Below are 20,181 nucleotides of genomic sequence, written 5' to 3' on the forward strand. Positions count from 1 at the left end.
GAACCCTTTAAATTGTCACAAGGGCCAGAGGCTTGGTCATATGGCCTGTGTAGGGATGGGGCAGCTCATGAGAGAAGTGTAGAGGGGACCATGACCTAGCAGAGTGTAGAGTTAGTTTTGTGGTGCTGTAATAACTTGCAGTGTATTCATTATTGTGGTACCTGCAAAACTGTCCTATTACGCATTTGAGATCCTGTTGTAGCCTCAAGTCTCGTAAATGGACATGTGTTACAAAATTGTTTATGATGTTGCTTTAAAGATATGATGCTGTTTTAGTACAATGTGTTGTTGCAGTTGAGATTGTTGCACTGTAGTTGAGATGTTATTGTTGAACTGTCTGGTAAAATACAGGCTATTCCTTAGCTCCAAACATAAACATTTGGTTAGAATTATGCATTTCTGATTATTCTTATGTTTCTAATAAAGTAGCCTACTTTCTGTACTTTCTATATGTAGTATTGTGTCACTTTTAATACATGAATCAGTGTTGCATTTAGAAGATATCAGACCCCTTAAATTAATTTGTTTCTGGCATATTTATGAGGTCATGACCGGTCAAATACTCCAGCACAGTAGGTGGCAGTGTATAGACACAACTTTTGGATGCAATCCGCCAACCAACGAACGGAAGTGGAGGAGAGACCTTTTGTTGCACAAACAACGATTTGAAATCTGAACAGAATACCTTTCACCTGCAGGTAAATACAATGGTTCGATTGGGTCTTTAGATTGTTGTTTAGTTTTTGTTATCTTCGTACTTGGTTGAGGGCAAAGCTAGTATCAAGAAATATCCAGTTGAGATTATGTGTAACCACAGTCAGTGAGGAAATCTGCTGCAGCACGTTATTGCCGCTAGTACTAGTAGCCTAGCTAGCTTCCGTAAATCACACATGTCTGTGATCAATGTTCGCATCACGTCGCAAGCAGACTCTTGCTGCTACCATGCGGTCAGTTAACATGTTATGCATTGACTAGAAGACTGCTAACTACAATAGCCTAACTGTAGCCACCTAACTAGACTCAATCAATGTTTGCCTGGCAGGCGGCACAATACTAACGCTACATCTAAAAGAAGTAGCAAGCTAGTGCTAGCTACCTAAGAAACTCAATTGTTTTGGTTAGCTAGCTAATTAAGTTACGATGTTTATTCTTGCATAAAAGTCGCATATAAAACGTTAGTACAGATGCGTTTTAAGACTTGTACACTAAGGTTGGCAAATATCGATATTAAACCCAAAGTCTCATAGTTTGACTGGGCTTGTGAGAGAAGCAAGCTAATGCTAATTAGCGAGTAGCATTTTAGCAGGACCAGTCCTGCTGCATGTATATCTAAAACAAACAGACTAGCTAACTAGCTCTAATTGTGTGGCTCACTAGTTTTCTGCTGACCTACCTACAACAAAACTACCAATCTACCTGTGATTTGCGAATATGTAGTCAAATTTGACATTGAAACTGGCTCCAAACCGAGACAGCTTGGCCTGCGTTTGCGCAGCCGGGCTTGGGAAGTGGTGCCGTGACCGGGATACACCTGGTTAGCTGCTGTTTAAATAGTGCAGCATATAAGACTGCTACATTATAGAATAAGGTAGAACAATAGTGTTCCCAGAAATTGACTTCTTATATATAGTTAGCCAACAACTCTTTTTTTTTTTTTAAGTAGCCCCAATCTTGTTGCATTTACTATATTTATGTGTTAACTAATTGCGAATGTATTTTTAAGATTTGTGTACTTTAACTGGGAAGCATCCTCATGGCAGTGAGACGGGGACACATCAGATACCTTAAAGTGAGTATTTTCTCTATCAGATGATTTGATTCAATTAGAGCTGTGCCAATATCGCTTCATACTGTCACTCAGAACAGTGCATCTAAAGTGTCAGGGTGGGTTTTACTATGCATGCACACACACAATACTACTTACTGAGATACATAATGGTGGTTGTTTTACCAAAGTTGTTGGCAGAACAATCTAAACTAAACCCCCTGATCTGATGCAAAATACAACATTCTGATTGTATTCCAACGTCTGGTGAAAAGCTTTACAAGACAATGGCCAGGTATAGTACCTGATTCAAATGAATGGGATGTTAACTAGCTCAGCAGAAGCCTGGTCACGACCGTTCATTAGAATCTGGTGCATTGGAGCAGGGAAACAACTAAAACATGCAGGGGAGGGGGTCCCTGAGGACCAGGGTTAAGAACATCTGCCTAGCACAAGGGAAATGTTTTTCTGTTGGTTTGATTGATCCAAAATACATATTTTTTTGTCTAAGTAATACTAGAATCATGTAATGTCTTGAAATATTCTGTGTTTTTGTTACAGGTGTGTGAGGTACAGTGTCAGTCAGGGGACAGACAGGAGAAACAACAGCATGGCAACAAAAATGCAGTTAACATAAAGGTATGACTAATGCATTTTATACTTTAAGAAAAGGTTGTCAATACATTTTCAGTTGGGATGGGCAACATAATGATTAGCAAATGTCAGATATTGCTAGGCTAGTACAGCATATCAGGTGTTTCATCTGTCACTTTCATAACCTTGACTAAGTCTTAATAATGTACTGGAACCCCCCCAATTCTGGTTGGGCAATAGCAGCAAATTTACCTACAATATACAAAAGAACAAACTATTATTCCTTACAATGTTATTGTCACTAATTTGAATGCATTTGCTTGCAGCAAGAAGTCTATGACAACGGTTATGAAGACCACATGGGAGATGAACACAAAGATGCAAAAACCAACCTTATTGTGAATTACCTGCCTCAAAACATGAGCCAGGATGAGCTGCGGAGCCTCTTCAGCAGCATCGGGGAGGTGGAGTCTGCCAAACTCATCCGGGATAAAGTGGCAGGTAATCCATATAACAGAAGCCAGAGTGAGTGCCAAAATCTTTTTTATTTTAATTCTCTCGAGTTTGTTACACATGATCAAATCAAGGGTGGGGGGAAAAAATGTTACTTTGTCTTTTGGTTCACAATATTAGTTTCTCCACAAGTTTTGATGTATTTATCTGTTAAAGCGTCGTGCTTGGCTATTTGCTGGGTACTGTAAATGTATTTTGCTTTCTATGCAATTTTTGATGCAGATTAGTATTACATTTATTTTCCTTGTGTCCAATTGTACAATGTATACAAGTTTTTCAACATGTTATTTCCTTTACCTGTTTCTCTTTTTTATTGTACTGTTTTGTGGTTAGCTTAAATCCAGTCATGTCAATTTACATGATCTGCTCTGAATTTATGTCATTAAATTTTTGCTATGTTTTTTGACCAGAACGTTTGTCTGACATTCTAATCAGAATCTTTGTAGTTTAATTTCTGGTCTTTGAGGCTAGCTTACATGTAAATATTTTGTACAGATGATTATTTGGAAAATCAGCAATTATTTAAAATTAGTTTCTACAAAGCAACTTTCTTTATGACTGACGGCATGTTGGAGAATGTTTATTTTATGTTCTTGTACAAGGCTGTTGGTCCCATAGTCCTTGAAATGTTACTTTCCATTCTGTTTTCAGTGCATGGCAGGTCTTGCATCAGTAGCAGATTTACAAATATTTTTCTTTCCTTTTACTAAATGCTAACATTGAACAGATTGATCCTGTCGAAGACCAGTCTGTAGAAACGGACAAACGTTTGTTATTTTATTTTGTTTTCTTTTTTTTTCTCTAGGCCACAGTTTAGGTTACGGATTTGTTAACTATGTTAACCCTATTGATGCAGAAAGGGCAATCAATACCCTCAATGGGCTGAGACTACAGTCTAAAACTATCAAGGTAACGTGCCAAAGGTGTTATTATTTTTATGTGTCAACTGACAGATTTGATATATTCAAGTAGCCCCTGGGCAGCCGAGAGGATCCCTCTCCTGCAAAGTGTCTATTTGCAAATGGATTTTAAGGTATATTACATATAAGTTAGTATCAAGGTTTATTATGTGTGCTTAAAAAAATATCCCTGTCATTTTTTCTTGAATGTTCCCTTTCATTTTCTTTTTGTTACTCTGACGTATAGCAAGTTCAGTGATTTAATAATCGGACAGGCCTGGTAAAATGTCTTGGTTTTATTTTCGGCACATGTTTATACAAGAGCTTTTCTTAATTTTCTGGAAACGACTTTGGTTTTTCAACACTAGTGAGAAAAGTGCAAATGTCCCATGACGTTGTTCGGCTTGAGTGTGATATTGTGCCGAATAAAAGCCCTGTTTTTTTGTTGTTTTTTTTTTAGTTTATTCTTTTTGCTTTAATAACATTTTACTTTCCACTACATAATAACTTTTTATTCTTTGAATATCTGTGTTAACATGACTTAAAAGCGGAATTTGGATTGTGGTTATTTCTTTTATTTCTTTAATTGTTTTACGATTATATCCTATAAATTGTTGTTAGTGGAAGTTTAATAATGGACATGTAATTTTGCTTTTATCATGTGAACTGGGTTAGTTAAAGGTTATGCTAGTATGCTCTCTACCAAAATGTAATGGTGTGCTGAAAGAAAACTAACTTGCATTCTCTCCATTAGGTATCATATGCCAGGCCAAGCTCCGACACTATAAAAGATGCCAATCTATACATAAGTGGCTTGCCCAAAACTATGACCCAGAAAGATGTCGAGGACATGTTCACACGCTATGGTCGAATCATCAATTCGCGTGTGTTGGTTGATCAAGCCTCAGGTAGGTACCACTTTAATAGCTCAATAGTTTATGTACACCTCCCTCAAAATGGTAAAGGTAGTATTGGACAAAATGTTCTTTAAGGACTTTTTAATTAAATGTTTCACATGTCTTTCTTTTCCTTAGGCCTTTCCAGAGGCGTGGCATTTATAAGGTTTGATAAGAGGGCTGAAGCAGAGGATGCCATCAAGGACCTGAATGGACAGAAACCCCCAGGTGCCTCAGAGGCCATCACCGTGAAGTTTGCTGCAAACCCCAACCAAGCAAAGAACTCCCAGCTCCTTTCCCAACTCTACCACAATCCGTCCCGCCGTTTTGGGGGCCCAGTGCACCACCAGGCCCAAAGGTTCAGGTAATAAAACAAGTGTTAGGTATTCATTATATCAGTATCTATCAAATGTATTTTAGCTGTGACAAATCTGTTACCTTTGACCTTTGTTCCTACTACTAAAGTGATTGGATTCTTAATGTTGCATGGCAACATTGTAATGTGTGTGTGTGTGGCCATTAAGTTAACATAAAAATTGTGGAGAGAAAGGTGAAATGAGGCCCACATCACTGCCTAGCATTTGGTTTCTCCAGTCTGTTATACAATGCAAAGTCCATTCTTGAACTTTTCAACAATGGTCAGTATATACAGCCTAGTAGTCATAGCAACATAGAGACAAGACACACAAACTTCACCAGTACAGTACACACAGTCATTATCCACCCAATCTGGGTGATTATTTTAAGTGTGGCGGGGTAATATTGCAGGCCGCCGAATTAATATACTGTGAACCATACCGAAATGTAACCTAAGCCTACAAACACAAGAAAAAAGAAATCCAGTGCAAAGTATGATTTGACTTTTGAAAAACTGCCTAGTTTAGCATTAGTGTTGGCTTGTCCCAAAAATTAAGTTCCACATGCCTTTTTATTTTATTTATATACACATACATTTGTAAATAAACATGGTAGTAAATGTTTGTGAGCTATCACATATGTGTGTATGCGTATGCATATATATATATATATATATATATATATATATGTACTGAGCACGTATTGATATAAAATGTTGACTGTATTGAAAATGACAGAATATCAGCAGTATATCCATAGTTTTCTTTTCTAAATATTTGCCACTTAAAGACTGCAATCTGTTATATGATCAATATGTGGATTACTTAGCTGTGTAAGTATAGGAGGTAGATGGTAGGATGTTTGCTGAGTCATACTTTTTTTCCCTGGAACTGACACATGCATGCCTTCAAACAGAGGTGTCACACATCCCTTGGGTGAAAGTCATCCTAATAAATCTTTTTTCCTCAGGTTCTCCCCCATGAGCGTTGACCACATGGGTGGCATGTCTAACGTTAGCGTGCCAGGGAACGCCACAGCCGGCTGGTGCATCTTCATCTACAACCTCGGCCAGGACGCAGACGAAGGCATTCTCTGGCAGATGTTTGGCCCTTTTGGCGCAGTCACCAATGTCAAGGTCATCCGTGACTTCAACACTAACAAATGCAAAGGCTTTGGCTTTGTTACCATGACTAACTATGAAGAGGCTGCTATGGCCATTGCAAGCCTCAATGGCTACCGTCTGGGAGACAAGATCTTGCAGGTGTCTTTTAAAACCAGCAAGGGTCATAAGTAATCAAAGTGGGTGGAAAAGTATTACTTTTTTTATATTTGACATCAAGGGGAAAATATGGAGGACCTATTCAGGTTGGTTGTGTATTATATCTGTCACTTCAGTTCTGTCAGAGACAGTAGAGTTCTTATACTTAAGGTTGAATGGGATAATTGGAACAATTTGAAGCCTATAGCTGTCAATTCAGGTGGATTCTAAAGTGTACAGAATTTTTTTTGACCCATTCTTGGACTATTTTAAAAAGCATCTTGCTGTTCTGGTCCATGGTATAAAAAAAGTGTGTGGAAATGTCCATGTCGTGTAAATTTAGAGATTCTTTTTTGTTATTTGTCTTTTTTTTTTTTTTTTTACCTTGCGAAACCTACCTGGTCTTGTGCTATTCTGCACCTAAAACTACACATTAATTTCGATCTATCTATATTGCTCCCAATTTGTGACATGAAAGCCAAAATCTGTGTTAGATCAAACATGTTGCAATATGCTGTCCATGGGTACAGATTGTCTTGTGTACACTTCTGTCCAGTTTCATTTCAAATTTTCGAACATGAGAATTGGAAGCACGTATACAGTAGTTTCCAATATAATTGTTTTTCAGTCTGTTCTTTTCAAATTGCCTTCAAACTTCAGCTATGTTTTGTTTGTGTTTATCTGTAGCTGAGCGTGGTTTGTTGTACTCTATAGTTCAGATACTATTATATGCTCATGGTAGTAGCCTTGAGGGAGCTGTTTATCTTTTTAAATTCAGTTTTAAATCCTTTAAGTGAAATGCTGGACAGACTTGTTATAGCAGTGGCACGTTTACGTGGTATAGTGCCCTTTAATTGCATGATCCATGTCAAGTTTGAAGAAAGTTCAGTTTAACTTATTTTATTTTTTTATCATTGTTTGAGTTTGGCATGATGTTAGTGATCTGTCTTCTGACTATTAATTGGCTTCTTTTTAAGAAACAAATCTGTAATTTGCTTGAACTAGAACGAGGTACTTCGACAAATGATGCCACGCTACTACTAGTATTGTACTATTTTTTCTTTTCTTCCAAGAGGCCACATGTATGGTAAAGTGTGCATGGTCCATCTGGTTTAACAATTTTGTGTATGTATTGATTGTTTCTGAACTTCAACCAGAGAACCACAATGGTAAGCAAAGCTGTGTCCCCAAGATATTGCAAATCCTCAGAGCAACTGCATATATTTTGCTCCCACATTACAAAGAATAAACTATTCTCCCTTCTTGTGAGACAGTATTTGATATCTTTGTGTCTTTCTACTTACTCCAAGCTTAACGGTAATGTTTGTTTGCCGTTTTGATGGTAAGATTTAGCTACAATTGACTACCCTGGCAACTTTTATTCCGATCAACACCTAGCAACAAATGTAGTGGCCTTCATACATATATATATATATATATATGTTTAAAACAACTAACTTAATACCGTCCCAAATTACATGACATCCACTGCACCCATAAAGACTATCATTTATCTCCAAATACCATGTAAGGTTAATGTAGCCTATTTAAAATATTTCTTATATCTATATGACTGCTGCATTTCTTTGTTTGAGAATCGCCAGTAAGAAGACATTTGGGAAGGGTCATTGTGTTCTGTGATGCTTGGACACAAAAGGAACGTCCAGACGTGCGTCCGTATAAAAATACATTATCTTCTTGTTCTGGAAATACATAAACACACACACTTGAAGTGAACATAGGTTGCGCTAAGCAGCTATCGTGGTCTACTTAGACACACGTTCACTTTTGAATTAAAAAGAAACAAACTGTCTGCTTCCTGCACACTCACACAACTCGTGTTGTAGCAGGCTACTTTGATGCATCTTTTGTAACGTTTGCTCACTTACAAATAAAGAAACACACACACCTAAGATGAACATAGCTGCGTGTAAAGGGGTGTGTGTTTGCGTGTGTTGGGGGTGGGGGCGGGCACAGTTGTCACACTGGCAAAAGACTAGAGTGATTGCAAAAATGTGTTTAGTGATTGTAAAATTAACGCAGATTTACATATTTAGAGGTATCTGTTGTTGTGGCTGTATTTTCCTCTCCCTCCCTTTACTCCCCTTGTGTTCCCGTGCAGCTCCCAATTTAGGAAGCCCAACCTCAACACTGAGCGCTGCAAGGAGTCTACCCTTACCCCTCCCCCAACACTGATCCACCCCATCATCCCCCCATTCCAACCCTTTCCTTTTGTCCTGTGCCATTTTCCCAAGATAAACAAAGACCTTATTTTGTCTGGGCTCCAAAAGGGGTCACAGACATGAATACCAGGCCAAATGGAAGGGCCACTTGAGCTCCTTTTCTGGAAAAAGAATGAAAGAAATGTCGTAGTTATTTTTCTAAAAGAGGTAGATAGAGCATCATATGCAATGTAAACCCTACTTACCTGACCTGATATAATTGAGGAATTATTTGATTTTTGAGCATGGGAGGAATTGTTATGTAAATCGACTCTATTTTGTTGCTTTCAGAGCGGAGATCATAGTTCCCCAGATAGGCCAAAAAGAAAAGTCAGCACAAATTGAATGTGGAATAATTGGTTGATCAAGGGCATCCCTAAGCAGTGGAGAATGTGTATCATAGAAAATTGCTTTGAGGATTACAAAACGGAACAGGCTCAAAAGTAAATCTGTTGTGTTTTTTCAGTTCACTTTCGTCTCTCCCATGAGGATTGAATTCAACTCTTCTTGAATTGCATGCTTTCAGTCTCACAGTAGTTGCTACAAATGTCAGCTGAGCTTTTGGTTCATCCCCTATGAGATAGCAAACAGTACAACGACATATCCTTATTTACAAATGTTACAAAGCTCTCTGTTGAACTTCTAAATCCCTATTTGTCTGCCCCTCCTGAAGTCTGTCCACGTGCCTGATACTATTAACCATTTCTTAGCTCTCTATGGTAAAGAGCAAGACATTACTTGCCTTTTCACAAGCCCTAATAAAGTTGCCCCTCCCCCCCCCCATTTTCTCTTTATTTAATTCTCTCTCTCTCTGTGGGGCTGAATGCCTGTTTTGGACCAAGGAGTCCATTGATTAACATTCTCCGTGCTAGCCAAGCCAGGATTTAGCAGCATTAGTGTCACCCTTTGCTGGGTGATCTAGGGAGCATGTCTATTAATACCTGACAATGTTTATGTGAATGAATGGGACCATGCAGGAGGCTGGCCTATACTAAATCTTACCTAATCGCATACTGTCAAAAGCATTTTGGGTAAAAGTTTTATGAGTAAGACTCTGAGGTCATTTTTTACGATCATCTCCCTTTAAAAGCCATTGTTGAACTGTTAGCTGGCTATTTATACCTCAACAGGAGATTATACACAGTGTCTCATTACCAACTGATATCTGGTGTGTAGTCACATTGTTTTGCATTATCTTCTTACAACCCCTTCTGTCATTCACAAGACTGTTTAAATGTAAGATTTAGTTTAGGCTTTATGCACGATCAAATCAATTTTTATGGGAAAATAAACTTGTGATAAATATGTGATTTTAGCCATGTTTAGCAAATAAGTAGACTATTTAGCAAAGCAAACAAATGGCTATGAGACAAGGAATAAAATGTTTCTGATATGAAAGCTACTGTCATGTAGTAGCAATGCATGGCTAACTTGCACTTACTGATGAAACTGTACTAACCTCAAGTAGACTACTCTGGAAGCTTACCTCATTGACATAGAGGTACATTAGATGTCAATTTGTTCAGACTTTGGTGGTGGACTTACACTTGACAAGGGCAAGTCATTTTGAATGAAAGCACCATCACAATGGCCATACTCTTGGCATTTTGAGTAGCGTGCCGGAATCGTATTCACTATTGCAACATAGCAGGATTCGCTTTGATAAAGTAGGTCTTCTGTTAGACCTGAAACCCGAGACAGCATAGTTGACATGCCTGTAGGCACAATAGAAATGCTTTACAGCAAGCAGGGAAACTGGTTTTAGACTTGTGACTAGTTTCACCCACTGAGTCATAAATCATATAGTAAACATATCTTGACAGGTTTGTTTCTTGGTGGAGCTATAAGTATGGTTGCAATATTTGGACTGGATGAACATTGTGTCACTTAAATGGACTCTTCATGAATCCATTTAATGTTCAGCAATTGCTGCTTCATGAAGGTCAACAATAAAACATTGATTTAGAGTACAATGTGTAAAAACACTGTTATTAATATAACTATTGCACCTTTCATAATTGATTTAGGACTTTTAGAACATGACCTGTTGGTGTTCTAATTAACATATTGAAGTAGCTGAATTGCCGTTGGAGATTCATTATTACACAATGAAGTATGCATGCCCCATTGAAAACTACAATAACATTATGTGAATTGGTTAAGAACATGTTTGAATGGTATGATAGACATTAAAATGGAGTTTGGGAAAAGAAAGAATTGAAGCTGATCATTAATAATGTAGTTACCAAATTGAATTGTCATGTAAAGAATATGACAAGTGGAACAACTGATTTGAAAATACTTTCATTATGTGTCCACCATGCAGTTACCAGAGGTGAATAACAAATATAAACAGGTTAAAAGGCAGACATTGAAAAGCAAAATGTACAGGCATAAATCTACAAATGTGGGTATAACAGGTCTTTATAAAACAAAGACATTGCACTGACAAGAGCCTTCATGTAAAGCTTGTGGCGATGCACCTCACTTGATCATGTGCACAGAAGGCAAAATAACTCATATTGCATGTGTACAGAATAGCATACAGTTTTCTTGCACTTCAAACTGCATATTTTCTGTTTCGTCTGGTAGTATACATATAATAAACATACCCACATCTCACTACGTGTTAATTCCAACTAAATATAGGGCTCACTCATTGATTAGGCTAACTGTAGTCCATGACTAGGATCCCCTACTTCCCTAATGTTACAGGGGACCACGTGCAACACAATAAGCATGGCTGTAGAGCACAGAATAATCGGCATTTTCAGAATGACCCCCAAAACAAAGATCAAATGTATAACACAGAGAACAATTAAAGTAGCCTATTTAAAATGCAACAATTGCAGTAGTCCAGGGGTTGAGGATTTTGAGCATCTGATCACAGACCTGCCCCGACCCCGAGTCATCAGCCTCTGAACCCGGCTGCGCAGTGTCCTTACTTAAAAGTCCTGAAAAACTAGAACCAAATATGGTTATCAAACTCGTTACATTGCCAGTGTCCATTTCTTTGCATACTTCGTTACCGTCTGCATCAAAGTCACTTTGGGCAGATATTTTTGTTCTTTTTGTTGGTTGAAGTTCAAGGTTCTCAGAAGTCCGTTTTCGGTGGACGCAAGACTGGTGCGCTTTAAGTATGTCTGACTTGTCTCCCAAAAACGTCCTGCTGATCTGGTCATCGATTGGTGACTCTTTGTCCACATTAGATCCTGTTTGTGACTGAGCACTATTACATTTCAAAGAGGTAACAGTCACATCGTCGGTGGTAATTTCTGTGTTCTCGGGGGCCTCTGGGGGGGTCTCCGAACCTTCGCATGCGTAGTGCAAATCAGGGCTCTCGAGTTCAGTTGTACAATCTGTTTGTGGAATCGTGGCAATATCAACATCAGCGGATTCCTCGTTGGCCACAGCTGAATGGCCGTTGTCGTTCAACTGTACGGGAGCAACCTCTGCGGGGGCTACAATTAAATGATCTGGCGCAATAGAGATACATTTATCTTGATTCAAATCCATGTGCCCCTCGCGCCATTCTCTTTCTTCTTGTTGGGATACTACTTGCTGGGTACTTAAGCACATCCCGCTGTAGTACTCGCTTAGATAGATGTGCCTTGCACTACGAAGAACTAAAGAAACCAGTAGATTTTTGTGTAGTTTGATCCCACCGCGTTGTATTCGGGAATTGTAAATTTTTCCTAAAGAAATACTCATAATCCGATGGGCCTCAATTTTATACTCCATGGTGGTAGGCTAAATGTTTGGGTAATCAAACGCAAGCGTACAAAAATGTTTTCGTAGGCTATTTAGTCCAGAGTAATAAAAAAAAAAACTATCCAAATCCTGTTCAAAAATATCTCTGTCCTGTGCGCTCCCAAATTCCAAGAGTGATTAGACACGTTCACAACTGCGCTAAAAACGATTGTGTTCTAAGAAAACCCCTACTGTATGTTCAACGAGCTTCATATCGCCCCGATTAAAGGGTTACTCAAAATATTTTCCTTGTCAACTGCACACAGGAATGAGACCCGCTGCTATTTTTAACCTGCATTTATAACGTAGGAAACGTAACCACGACAATAACCAATGAACATCCAGATCAACCTTTACAACCTCTATGACTTACGCCCGCCAATTCGTTTGGACCAATAGACGCACTGGAAGGTAATTTCAACGTATAGCTTTCAATGCCGAGGACATTTAAAGGGATAGGCTATGCATTGTATAATGTGTTAATGACACCGCATGCCACTCACAGACCTTACTATGATGAAAATAAATGCTATTCATGGGTTAGTATAGGCTAAGGGTTATTGTTCTTTCCCATAATAAATGGTTTTGTTTAGTATATATATTTTTATTTTGACAGCATAAGCTGATGCTTAGACTTTTCCAGTAGGGTGATGTCTTTGTATGTCGTGTTTTCAAAGAGAAATGTTGAATGAAACCGTCATAGGAGGTGGGTCCGTGTACCTGGTGGCCATTCGTTTTTCTACAACCCGTGTTGACAAACCCAAAATAATGCTGTAATATAGTTACGTCACAGGAACTCAAACCCACATTTAAGTAGACTCTAACGGCTTGTTTTGTGAATGTTTCTTTTCTTATTTGAAATTATTAATTAACCATATAACACTTATGGAACAACGGAAATCGTTGATTTGATTATTCAATATACTATAAAACCGAAAAATAGGGTCGTATTGTTACTGTTATTCGGATGTCAGAACCAGAAAAATGCTTGGCTTCCGTAGTTCTTTTGGAATATGGAATAACTAAATAACACAAAAGGTATAAACGAGCAATGGTTGTAGGTGTTATTACTTACAAACACCAGAGGGCAGCAACGACTAGCTTTTTTGCTTGACCTCTTTACAAGAATGGGCTTTCTTTGTATCCCTTCAACCACCACCTTGGATGCTGCCATACAATGGCTTATACAGCCATTATAGCTTGCTTCTCCAAAACCATGCAGTTTGCACTCATGAAAGTACCAGACAAAGAAAATCGTGTGGCCACAGCCCAAAAAAGTGGCACAGCTACTTCAAACATCACAGGTGATTTGCTCTGAAAGAACAGATGGTATACACTAATCTGCGATGTTATGTCAGAAATTCTGACCAAAGCAAAGCAGAAAGGTTTCTACGCTCGTTTTTCTGTTATATATGTTGATCAAATCAAGGTATGCTTCAATGCAGAATCTGGCCTCAGCAGTAGGCCAGTTGTTCATACTTGTTGAGCTACTCTTGATTGACCATGTACGTACAGTTCTTACCCAGACTTCCGCACAGAGTTTGTTAATATTCTGTTCAGTGATTGGAACTTCCTGTAAATAAGGTGCTACTCAGGAATAGTTCATAGTGATCAGTCACTTTATTGGAACTTGACAGTCTGTAGTCAGTCATTATGAACTATTTAGCGTTCCATGGGGAAAATAACAGCATCCTTCGGATAGCTTTCCTTTAAATAGGCCTTAATGTAGTAATTTGTTTACATTTGAGTAATACTAGACTTTGTGAACAATAAACAATTTAGCTTCAATGAATTGCTTTAATCTGTTTAATAATTTAATTAGTTTTATGTATCAATATTGTAAAGTGGTAAGTTGAAATTCTTTATGTATAAATATTGAGGTTTGGTCAATTACAATTCTTCATAAAATAGTTCTGCAATATTTCAGGATATCTGCAGGCGTAGCCCCTAGCTATGTAAGTACATTTCAGATTTAAAAAGAACCTTGCAGTTACTACAGTAATGCCGTCTAAAACAGGGTTAGGGGTTCGTGCCACCACGTTGAGTTGCACCTTGAAGGTCAAGAGAAAGGAAAGCAGCTAAGCTTTATATTCTCTTGTGTTTTATAGCTTCATCAGTGATGCATTGTTATTTTTAGTTTAACAATTACTTAGCATCACTCAGATGGGTGGTACATTTTTGCAACATGGGTGTTGCAAAAATTGAGTTCACCTTGGGGTGAAAGCTAGTGTACAGTTGTGTAATATGTGATGTAATGTTAGGTCATATCTTTCACCTTGTCAAAAACCTCCTCATCATTGTTGGCCCTGCCGTGGAGGTCGTCTTCTTCGGTGACCTCACCGGTCGTCAACCTCAACCTCCACAAGAGGAAGGTCGCCTGTGATCTGACATGGCATGATAAAACAGAACACGCAGCAGATAAATTGCATAATGCCAGTGTTTTTTTTTTCATTCTATTGCGAATCTTTGAGCAAATATCGCAATATTTAAGAAAACAATATCAAACGTTGACATACCTCAGTGGCAGCTGTGGCTCCCGTCCCTACATCAGTTGGTAGGATGAGTAGGCCTACCTGGTGGAAGCACTTTGTTGGGGCGGGCCCATCCTGAGACTTCCCAGTAGCCCTCTTCTTAACACCGACCATTTATTTGTACTTTAGTCCAAACTCAAAGTAAAACTCTATGAACTGCTTAATTGCAAAGGTGTGCTGTCTGAACCACTGCTCGACGGGCAGCGAGAAATGTAGCCAACCGTTGGTCGAACTCAAAAAATATCTCTGCAAGAGAATGTAAAAAAATATGCAAGAGAACGCAAAGTTTGGAAAAATATTTTTCCTCGTAATTTTTGCACCATTATGTCCCTGTAGGGGCTCCGTAGGTTCCATCCTCTGTGTTTGTTGTTACACAGACAGAAGAAGGCAAGCATGTATGAAGTAGATTAGTGTGGAGACTTAACTTTTTTCTAATTTTTTGCAAACAATTTGGTTCTCAAGATGTCAATGGAAGATCCGTTTTTCGTTGTTAAAGGGTGAGTAACATTACGTCACTTTAGCGATACATCACCTGGGATGTATAGCAATCTTGCTTCATAGCATTTTGTCTATACCTTAGCCTAGCCACGCTAGGCTGCAGTAAGTAGGGCTACAACTAGCTAGCTAGCTTATTGTACTATAAACAATGGGGAATTGACATGCCAGGGGCGGTTTCGCTAGCTAGATAGCTGAGTACAACCGGTAGTCTTCTCAAAAGCAGCACCGTTACTCATAATTGTGTTGGGCTGGTTTGATAAATAGTGTACAGTACACAGTTCGGTTAATTTATTATGTTTAGCCTCGACGTTTCGATAGCTAGTGACGGGTAGCTTACCCATGGCTCCACGTCCCAGCTAACTCTAAGTATGTGTGGGATAGACCTAGTTATCTTATGTCTTGTACTTTAGGAAACTCACTAGTATACCATACTCTTCTGGTTAGCTAGATATCAAATACAGTAATGCGCATGCTGTAATAATAGTTGTAACCAAGGCATGTATTTTAATTGTTTGTAGGGAGGTACAAAAAGCCGTAAACACAGCACAAGGCCTGCATCAGCGATGGAGCGAGCTTTTGCAGGACCCTGGTGGTGTTTCCAAAGAGGAGGTTGACTGGACCACCAATGAACTGAGGAATAGCCTGAGGTCAATTGAATGGGACTTGGAAGACCTTGATGAGACAATCAATATCCTTTTCCCTTTTTGAATTGGATAGTGTAAGAAAGGCTGAAAAGCAAGCTACCTGTCTTGATTCCAGTAGCACATATGTTATGCTAGAGTACTGCTATGATCCAAGTAGTGTTGCACACACAAAGCCTTTGGTGAAGCTCACTACTGCTGACTTATATACACACACACACGCGCGCGCACACACACACATTCTTTTACTCATACAATTAGGGGTGAGATGGAACCTTTTCTTTAATTTTAACATAAGTATTGTTGAATCCAACCCTAAGAAATTCAACTTGGATGCTTTGGAAATGACTAAACGTAAAGCTTTCATCACAAGCACCAGACAAACTGTAAAGGTGAGTAAAACATAAAAAATAAATAGACCTTTGTGTAACTGTAAAGATAAGTGTTTTGAGTTTAGTATGGAAATCAAAATGCCAGATTAATCGTTAACACTTAAATGTTGGTTGCGCAGTATTAACGATTAACCTGTCATTAATATCTGGAATTTCCAGATACTAGTGACGCTCACTGACCAATAAAAGGGAAGTAGAAATAGTAGTTTCCCAGTCCAACATCCAAATGTCAAATGTTAAATGTTTTTTAAGTCTGGAATTGCCATTTTCAGTTTATTGGAAACAAACAAAAAAGTAAAAATCCCATGCTCTTATTCCAATTTAGCATTTGGTCTTTTTGTGTTGTGTGATGAATTAACTTATAATGTTAAACATTCCCCGGTCTCTGGTGGATCAAGTTAACGACAAAAATCTTTCAGTCAAACTTTAAAGTATAGGATCGTCAACAAAGCAGCATGAATTGTCGAGTGATATTTTATCATTGTTGTGAATGTGAGAAGCCGCTTATGTGCTTGCAGTCCACTAAAAGCAGGTGACTGTCAATGGATATCCAATGTATTGGCTGTTTGTAAATATATCCATGCATCCCAAACCACAGATATTCAGAATGAAATTGTTTTAATACGACTGTACTCTTAGCATGTCAGTGGACTTTTTCGTTTCATATAGGTTTGTTGTATTTGTATTTTTCGTCCTTTTTAGGAAATGAAAGAACACATGTCCAGTCCAACGGCTTTGGCCATGACAGACAGGAAAAACCGCCAGGTTAGTTTGTAATTGAACAGAATTGCCCAATGCGCCTCTTGCTAAGAAATATAAGGAAGCACGTGTCAGAGGTGTCATCAATTTACGCTCTTCTTTTTTTAAGCTGTACTGGAAGCCAAGTGAAGTTAGAATTCAGGAGTAGTTGTTCCCATAGGAGTCTCATTTGCCTGAGGTGTCAGATCTGACGCTTCCTTCTTCTGTTCCTTGACAAGAAATGGTCTTATTTGGCAATCATCTGAAAACACCTACCTAAATGTATTAATTGTATCCTCACATGGAGAACCAGTTTTTGAAATGTCATGATTTTGTGAATATATTCCATCTCCATTAACCTTCAGCGTAACTCGCTTTATATCTGCAGGCTCTTTTAGGGAACAGTGGATCTCAGGGTCCAATCTGGCAACCAGAGTCAGACAAATACACACGTCTGGACGGAGAACTCCAAACTGCAAACTCTCAATTCTTAGATGAACAACAAACTCAACAACAGGTATCATACACCGTTTTCCTAGGAAACACATTGTTGGCTGTTGCCCTCTTAAGAGTCTTCTCCGATGCATCGGGTGTCAATGTGTGTGTGTTTGTGTGTGTGATAGCTCATTGCAGAGAAGCAGGATGAGCACCTGGAGCTGGTCTCTGGGACCATTGGGGTGTTGAAGAACATGTCTGAGAGGATTGGCATGGAACTTGACGAACAGGCCGTGTATGTTTCACAACCATCTCCATTCAGACTCCGTAAAAATAACATTCCTCCTAACATTTGAGAGATACAGAAGTGGACCAAAAAAAGCCTTTTGTGCTTGTTACTTTTATCACCCAGATATGGAAATGAAACGTTTTTTTTTTTTTTCATACTCTTTCACATAGAAACACGTTACCTGGCTAAACATAATGTCCTGTTTGGTTGATAATTGTAGAAATTCTCTCTTGAAGGATGCTTGATGACTTTGGAAACGAGATGGACAGCACTCATTCCAGACTGGATAGTGTTATGAAGAAGCTGGCAAAGGTTTCCCACATGACGAGTGGTAAGTTACTTTCCTATTTGGACTTTTTCAGTGGATGGCTGTTCGATATGGGGGAGAACTGATGTTTTCTCTGAAATGTCTCTGAAAATGTATACTTGTGTGGCCATACTAGGCTACCATGTGCGGCTTCTTGTTTACACTTCAGAACGCCGGATGAAATATAGGTGTCGCAAAAGTTGTATCAAAATGGCCAAAACATGACAACACTAAAGTGACACTGTGTGGTGTTATGCCTGTTGTATCTGGGTCATATATAAAGAGTCCATTAAATCAAATAAAAAACACTTCCACAAATTGCCAAGAAGTGCTTCGAAAAATAATTAAAAGGGTAATTTCTTTGTACATCATTGCATGTTTTAATGCAGTTACCAGTAAATGGTTATGGTATAACACATGTGTTGTTCCTTTCCTTCCCGTCTCCAGATCGGCGACAGTGGTGTGCTATTGGTATCCTGCTTGCCGTTTTGTTAGTCATCCTCATGCTCTTCTTTATTCTGTGATGTACCAGCTACCATCATTCCATTCCCACAAACAGAAACTCGCTTATCTTAAACAAACAGTGATTGTGAGTCCACACCCCCTACCAAAACATCCACCTCTGTCAATTGTACGGCCTGAATTCAAAACTCGAGTTGAAACGTGAATTTAGACAGGTTTGCAAGTTTTAATACAGAAATAATCAGGATCCCCCATATCCTGATACTTTTTCAGTCTTTGAAACTTTGAATTTGAACGTCTATGAGAATTCAGCCATAGTCTGGAGTCCTAGTCTGTGACAGACTTTGTATGGGATACTTGGTTGACTAAATGACAAGTAACAAACATGAGTAATTTGTACCCTGTAAAGTGCATTCATATGCAAATAGATACTTCTGTATTTGTTTGTTTTTTCATTTCAGAAGGTTTTTACTTCGTAAACATGAGGTATTGTATTAAGATGGTAAGAACAGGTTGTTTATTTCATTTTTTTATTTTTATTCAGACAAGGTGAACTTTTTTTCCTTGACTCAAAAAAGGCACTGCAAGAGTTAAATGCACTATTTTCACTGTCTTGGCCATCTTCTTACAATACTAAATCAATAGATTCATGTGCTATTATGCATACAGACATCAAGGACTTGGGTCCTCCTGAAATTGAATTGGCTCTTAAATTCCTGGAAACTATTTTGAATAAGGTTTACTTCACCAGGCTGTAAAAGGGTGCTTGCAAACCTTGTGGTGTTTTATTATTACTGTGTGGAAAAACTAGTACAACTCCTAATGACCTAATCATACTTAAAGGACATTGTCTGACATTTAATTTTCAATGAAAAGTGTTTAGGGCTACCCTCTTCATTGTTATTTAATGTTGTCTTGTGCACTGACTGCTGAATACCTGGTTAAATATAACGAGTACTGTCAATTGTAACAATTATGTTAGTGGTGTTCTGTGGACTTTGAAGCAGTTCCTAGTAAGAAAAATACAATTTATTTCTAGGCATGTATACAGTATGACTGCTAGCACTAAAACCGGTGGACTATTTCTATTTATTTATCTATGTTCTTTCATTGTTATTTTACTGACTTACTGTTGCATTATCATTTTACGTAACACCACCAAGGCAATCATCATTATCACTGTATATTATTTACAATTTAACAGTGATGTAACTGGTGTGTTGTGTCTGCTACATCGCCTTAGGGGCAAAACACAGTAACAATCTAAAGCAATTGAACTTTAAACTAACATAACATTTACCTTGCATAGAGCCACTTCAAACTTGGCAACACACTTGGAATTAACTCATTGCATTTGTTTTCAACACTAACTTCACTTGTTATTGTACCTGTAAGCACATAAATCATAAGAGAACCCAACTCTATGGTTTCACTGTACTTGTTTGAAAATATGACTAACCAAGTATTATTATTTCCAAACTGTATACTCTGACTGTACTAATATTAACAACATTTGTTTACTGCAGTAAAGACTAGCAATACAAGCTCATGTGTCAGAATGTATCAGTTGACGCATCTATAACATTCCACAACAACAATGCAAGTATTCTTTATAATTGTCATCTCTCGCTCTA

General features: G+C 38.3%; 3 protein-coding genes across 4 annotated transcripts; 2 read left to right on the forward strand and 1 right to left on the reverse strand.

Annotated features, from left to right (window-relative positions):
- Positions 1 to 582: 582 nt before the first annotated feature.
- LOC146221091 (ELAV-like protein 1) lies at positions 583 to 7,551 on the forward strand. 2 transcript variants are annotated; one of them, XM_084692916.1, is made up of 8 exons: positions 583 to 698; positions 1,724 to 1,789; positions 2,327 to 2,404; positions 2,686 to 2,884; positions 3,678 to 3,781; positions 4,526 to 4,679; positions 4,806 to 5,031; positions 5,994 to 7,551. In XM_084692916.1, the coding sequence occupies exons 2-8, from the start codon at positions 1,754 to 1,756 to the stop codon at positions 6,316 to 6,318; spliced, it is 1,122 nt and encodes a 373-aa protein (XP_084549042.1). In that variant the 5' UTR covers positions 583 to 698; positions 1,724 to 1,753; the 3' UTR covers positions 6,319 to 7,551. The 2 variants fall into 2 exon arrangements, with proteins under 2 accessions (XP_084549042.1, XP_084549043.1); XM_084692917.1 differs by having other exon boundaries at positions 2,686 to 2,860; positions 5,994 to 6,463.
- A 3,241-nt stretch (positions 7,552 to 10,792) lies between these two features.
- Positions 10,793 to 12,523, reverse strand: ier5 (immediate early response 5). The gene has a single exon (XM_084692924.1). The coding sequence runs from the start codon at positions 12,243 to 12,245 to the stop codon at positions 11,337 to 11,339; it is 909 nt and encodes a 302-aa protein (XP_084549050.1). The 5' UTR covers positions 12,246 to 12,523; the 3' UTR covers positions 10,793 to 11,336.
- A 2,610-nt stretch (positions 12,524 to 15,133) lies between these two features.
- On the forward strand, positions 15,134 to 20,091 carry stx6 (syntaxin 6). Its single transcript, XM_084693145.1, has 8 exons — positions 15,134 to 15,282; positions 15,802 to 15,970; positions 16,221 to 16,316; positions 17,019 to 17,081; positions 17,443 to 17,571; positions 17,678 to 17,784; positions 18,015 to 18,109; positions 18,533 to 20,091. The coding sequence occupies exons 1-8, from the start codon at positions 15,248 to 15,250 to the stop codon at positions 18,607 to 18,609; spliced, it is 771 nt and encodes a 256-aa protein (XP_084549271.1). The 5' UTR covers positions 15,134 to 15,247; the 3' UTR covers positions 18,610 to 20,091.
- The last annotated feature ends 90 nt before the right edge of the window (positions 20,092 to 20,181 follow it).

The sequence above is a fragment of the Hypomesus nipponensis genome, chromosome 26, assembly GCF_054491055.1.
Source record: "Hypomesus nipponensis isolate SF chromosome 26, ASM5449105v1, whole genome shotgun sequence".
Lineage (NCBI taxonomy): Eukaryota > Metazoa > Chordata > Actinopteri > Osmeriformes > Osmeridae > Hypomesus > Hypomesus nipponensis.

Excerpts from the sequence above, each read along its gene's own strand:
- stx6 (XM_084693145.1), top strand. The coding sequence starts at position 15,248 with ATGTCAATGGAAGATCCGTTTTTCGTTGTTAAAGG. Across the intron at positions 17,572-17,677 it reads AACAACAAACTCAACAACAG|CTCATTGCAGAGAAGCAGGA; the intron begins GTATCATACACC and ends TGTGTGTGATAG. Across the intron at positions 17,785-18,014 it reads GAACTTGACGAACAGGCCGT|GATGCTTGATGACTTTGGAA; the intron begins GTATGTTTCACA and ends TCTCTCTTGAAG.
- LOC146221091 (XM_084692916.1), top strand. The coding sequence starts at position 1,754 with ATGGCAGTGAGACGGGGACACATCAGATACCTTAAA. Across the intron at positions 2,405-2,685 it reads AAAATGCAGTTAACATAAAG|CAAGAAGTCTATGACAACGG; the intron begins GTATGACTAATG and ends ATTTGCTTGCAG. Across the intron at positions 4,680-4,805 it reads GTTGGTTGATCAAGCCTCAG|GCCTTTCCAGAGGCGTGGCA; the intron begins GTAGGTACCACT and ends TCTTTTCCTTAG.
- ier5 (XM_084692924.1), bottom strand. The coding sequence starts at position 12,245 with ATGGAGTATAAAATTGAGGCCCATCGGATTATGAGTATTTCTTTAGGA.